The sequence below is a fragment of the Equus quagga genome, unplaced genomic scaffold (assembly GCF_021613505.1).
Source record: "Equus quagga isolate Etosha38 unplaced genomic scaffold, UCLA_HA_Equagga_1.0 151222_RagTag, whole genome shotgun sequence".
Taxonomy (NCBI): Eukaryota; Metazoa; Chordata; class Mammalia; order Perissodactyla; family Equidae; genus Equus; species Equus quagga.
The window spans coordinates 87-4050 of record NW_025796875.1 but is presented as its reverse complement, the minus strand read 5'-3'; the positions used below and the strand labels follow the sequence as shown (position 1 = coordinate 4050).

Genomic DNA, 3964 nt, shown 5'->3' with positions numbered 1-3964 from the left:
CCTGCTCCCCGGTGGGCTGGGGGTCAACTGGGGACTGCCGGGACTCCAGGCCTAGTGGCTCCTTGCTGCCCCTCTCCTCACCTCCTCCTCTTCACACCTGCTTCCCTCGGTGGCCCTCCACCACCAAATGTCCACCCTGAGCACCTCCTCAGGTGTCCTTGTCACCTGATGAAACCAGCCCGAGAGGACGACTCAGAACTCAGGGAAGGAGAAGCCTGGTGAGAGCGGGAAGCTATTTAAACATAGAATTCAGACAAAAGAACTTTTCAAATTATGGTTACGGAATATAAATATTACAAACAATCACACTGTAAAAATGACAGCAAAACGGAGAGTTGGGAGAGAAAACTGCTGAGGGACCCGCTTCCCTAAGAGGGAGTCAATAGGTACTAATTAAATTTGGAAAATGTTGTTTAAAAACATAAGGCCTCTAAACTCCACATTTAAAATATAATCCATTTCCTCTCACCCAGTGGCAGTTTTCAAAGAATGAGGATCCCCTGGGGAAGCTACAGGAGGGGAGCTTTTCCCCTCCAGACCTCAGGGGCCCTGCCTCCCTGAAGGAAGGGAACTGTGTGTTTCCTGTCTCCTCCCCCAGCAGGGGGGCCTGGGGAGGGGCTCGTCCCAGGAAATCTCCCTCAGCCCCCAAACCACCCAGAAGGAACATGATGGGGCACCACACACTTGTGTTGGGGCCCACCCCCTCCTCAGCAGAACCCGGGGCTGTCATGAACGGGAGGGCCCTGTGGAGGGGGTGCCTCAGTCTGTGTGGCTGCCTGGAGGAGGTGAGCCTCCAGAGGGTCCAGCAGGAGCTGCCAGGAGCATCCTGGGGACTGGCTGGGACTGGTGACCCGGGGGCTCAGGGCTGGAGGTCCCACCACCCCCTTTTAGGCCAAGGCAGCAGGAAGAGGATGCCTCAGAGACCCCACCAGGTCTCTGGCCCAGTAGCTGGCTTTCCAGGCTGAGGGGGCCCCGGGGTGTGAGGCCCTGGGAGACAGAGGCCCCAGAGAGCACCTGGAGTCTGAGAGATGGGGCCCAGGCCGCTGGCAGCTCTGGGGAAAGGCTGGATGGGGGCAGGTATGTGTGGAGAGGCCCCTGGGGGATGGGGCTGGGGCTGGGCCTCAAAGGACCCAGAATCATGGAATTCTTAAAACCTGTCCATGATGGGGTCTAGTGTACAGCTTCTTTATTCTCTTTCCTGAATTTTTTTTTCTGCTTACAAAAGAAACTTATGCTTGATCTGAAAAAAATGACACAATGTTAAGAGTGAAAACCAGTCACAGCTGGTCCCAGGGAGAAGTCACAGCCAAGTTCACTGGCCCAGCAAGGCCCCACCGCCGTGGTCAGGGTTACAGGGACTTGCTGGGCATGCTGGGGCACACGGTGGGCTCCTTGGCACCTGGTGAGGGACTGCGGGCAGGCCGCCCTGCCAATCTTCCGGCTTCTTTTCCATCTGGAAGAGAAGGGGGCGGGTCACAGTGGTGTCAGAGGAAAAGAGGGAGTGGGGGGCACCTGGAGGGGTGGGCTCTAGAGCTCTCAGCTGCCATGGGATGTTCTGGAGCGCCACTGATTGACTTAAAGAAGTAATTGCAGGCTCTAAAGATACATTCCCAAAGGCCACCAGCCCAGGGACACAGAGGCATTAATGTCATTTCCAGGAAACTTTGGGCCAGACCTGGGTTGAGCACTAGGCAGTGCTGTTATCCACCTTGGCCGGGTATGGGGCTAGAGGTGGAGAAGTCTGTGGACCAGGTATAGAGGTAAAGATGGGGTGGCAGGTTGAGGGGGTTGTTGACTGCCCAAGAGCATCTGCCTAGGGCAGCCCATGGGGCTGAGACGTAGCCCTTGCCCTGCTCTCCACCTCTGCAACTGAGGAAGGGTGGCTTTGTTCTAGTTCTCACAACGGAGCTGTGTGGTGTGCGGTCACTGTGGCCCCAGAGCCTGGGCAGATCCTAGCAGCAAGCAGAGGTCTCTGACGGGATGAAGGACCCTGGAGACGGCCGACCCACCGGGCTCAGCGGGAAGGATGGGCTCTGAGCCAGATGTCCATCTACCCTCTGCAGCGACCAGCTGGTGACCTCAGGGAAGTGACGTGGCCCCTCGGAGCCCTGCCTCCCCAGAGGTGATGCGGATGGCACCCTCCACCCCCTGGGCTGGCGGGAAGAAGCAGTGGACACGTGGAGGCACCTAGGGCACGACTGGCCGGCGGCAGTGCTCACAGGGGGTCCAGGCACACTGTAGAGGGGCCTCAGGCTCTGGGGAGACAGGGTCCTCTGACTCCCTGAGTACAGCTCCCATCCAGCAAGTGATGCAGGCTGAGGGGTCCCTCAGTTCCCGAGAGCTCCAGGCCTGTGGCTGAGGATCCCCCATCTCACGTGCTCTGGGGTCCAGCCCAGAGGGAAGCAGTGGGGCTCGCAATCCTACAGCTTCAGGCCACTCACCCCTAAGTTTCAGTTAATGAGGTGGGGTCCCCTGCACTGCCCAGCTGACAGAAGCCAAGAGCCCAGTCCCTTTCCTGGGACTGGCTGCCAGGCTGAGTGCCCTGGCTGACTCCAAGGGGCCACCTATTCACAGGCAGCAAAGACAGGCCAACCACTGTGGCTTTTATTGTCCCTATCTTCTCAGGGCATGGGAGACCCCACTTTCAGGTAGGAAGAAACCGCAGTTCATCTCCCTCCTAGACATTGCGCATCCCTCCCCCTGGGCATCCCTCAGGGTTCTACCCCCAAAGACATATCCATGTTCCAATGTCCCCGGCACCAAGCAGTAGAGGGTCTGCTTGGGGCCTCAAATAGCCTCTGGCACAGAAACCTACACACAGGAACCCCCCAGGCACATAAATACATAAGAGCAGACGGGGACAGAAATTGACCCAGGGACACAGACACACAAAGACCCACACAAAGGGAGCTAGACTCACTCCACTATGCAAATACAGACAGAACCTCAGACGAACACACATGCACAGAGGCCTACGACATGCAAAACTTACACCGAGATGCGGTGTAGACAGAACACAGAAACGTTCATGGCACACGTACTCTCTCCAGAGCCAGCCTAGCCTGTCTGTCCCCTGGCTGCCCCTGTGTCAGGGGACTTCTGGCCCCAGGGACAGCTTGCTCCCAGCCCTGCTCGCTGAGACCGGGGCCTCACCTGTGTCCAGTTTGCTGCGTTTCTGCTCCGGCTCCTGGGGAGCTGCCTCAATGGCTCGCTGAGCCTCGGGGTGGATCTTGAGGAGGGCCTTGGCAAGGGTGGCGGGGCCGGGCACCCCCAGGGACATGATACAGTGCACCCCTTTACGCTTGGCACCGGCCACCTTGGCACTGTCTTTGGAGGCTGTCAGCAGGACCAGTTTGGAGAACTTCCTGGGCTTCTTGGGAGCTGCAGGGACGACATCGGTGCCTGGGGATGGCTCCTGGCTGGCCTTCACGCTCTCAGCCTCCTGCTCGCTGGGCTCAGGCAGGGGCATTCCGGGACCGACGGCCTGTCCCCCAGGCCACACTCAGGCCCCAGCAGATGGATGTCTCTCCTCCTCCCTGGCAAGGAAGCTGGGAGTCCAGGGGCTCCGCCCTAAGGGAAGAGGCAGAATCCCGTCAGGGGAGGCACCCTGGGCCTGGGACTCAGGAAAACGGATCCAGGCTGGAGGTCAGGGCACATGGGGCTGCTTGGGGCCGGGGCTGCGAGGTGGGGAAGGACCTGAAGGGAGCCAGAGACCCCTGGGCCAGGGCCTCTGCTGGGCCACTTCCTCTCTGGGCCCACAAGGGGACACGCCCCCGCCCCATCCAAACCTCACTTTCCTGAATGTAAAGCTTGCAAACCACAGGGCTCTCAGGGGCGTGGAGGGTACCGAGGTGCTGCTAACAGTGACTCTGAATTGAGGCCCGCAGGTGCTGAGCACGGGGTGCAGCGTTTGCACAGGATTTTCCATTTCACCTTCAGCCCCATAGTATGAAAGCTCATCATT

The 3964-nt window shown here is 59.0% G+C and overlaps 1 protein-coding gene across 1 annotated transcript; it reads right to left on the bottom strand.

Annotated features, from left to right (window-relative positions):
• Positions 1-285: 285 nt before the first annotated feature.
• On the bottom strand, positions 286-3590 carry LOC124233025 (FLYWCH family member 2-like). Its single transcript, XM_046650013.1, has 2 exons — positions 3154-3590; positions 286-1453 (listed from the first exon to the last, which is right to left on the bottom strand). Exons 1-2 carry the CDS (start codon positions 3467-3469, stop codon positions 1350-1352), a joined length of 420 nt encoding a protein of 139 aa, XP_046505969.1. The 5' UTR covers positions 3470-3590; the 3' UTR covers positions 286-1349.
• Between the last annotated feature and the right edge of the window lie 374 nt (positions 3591-3964).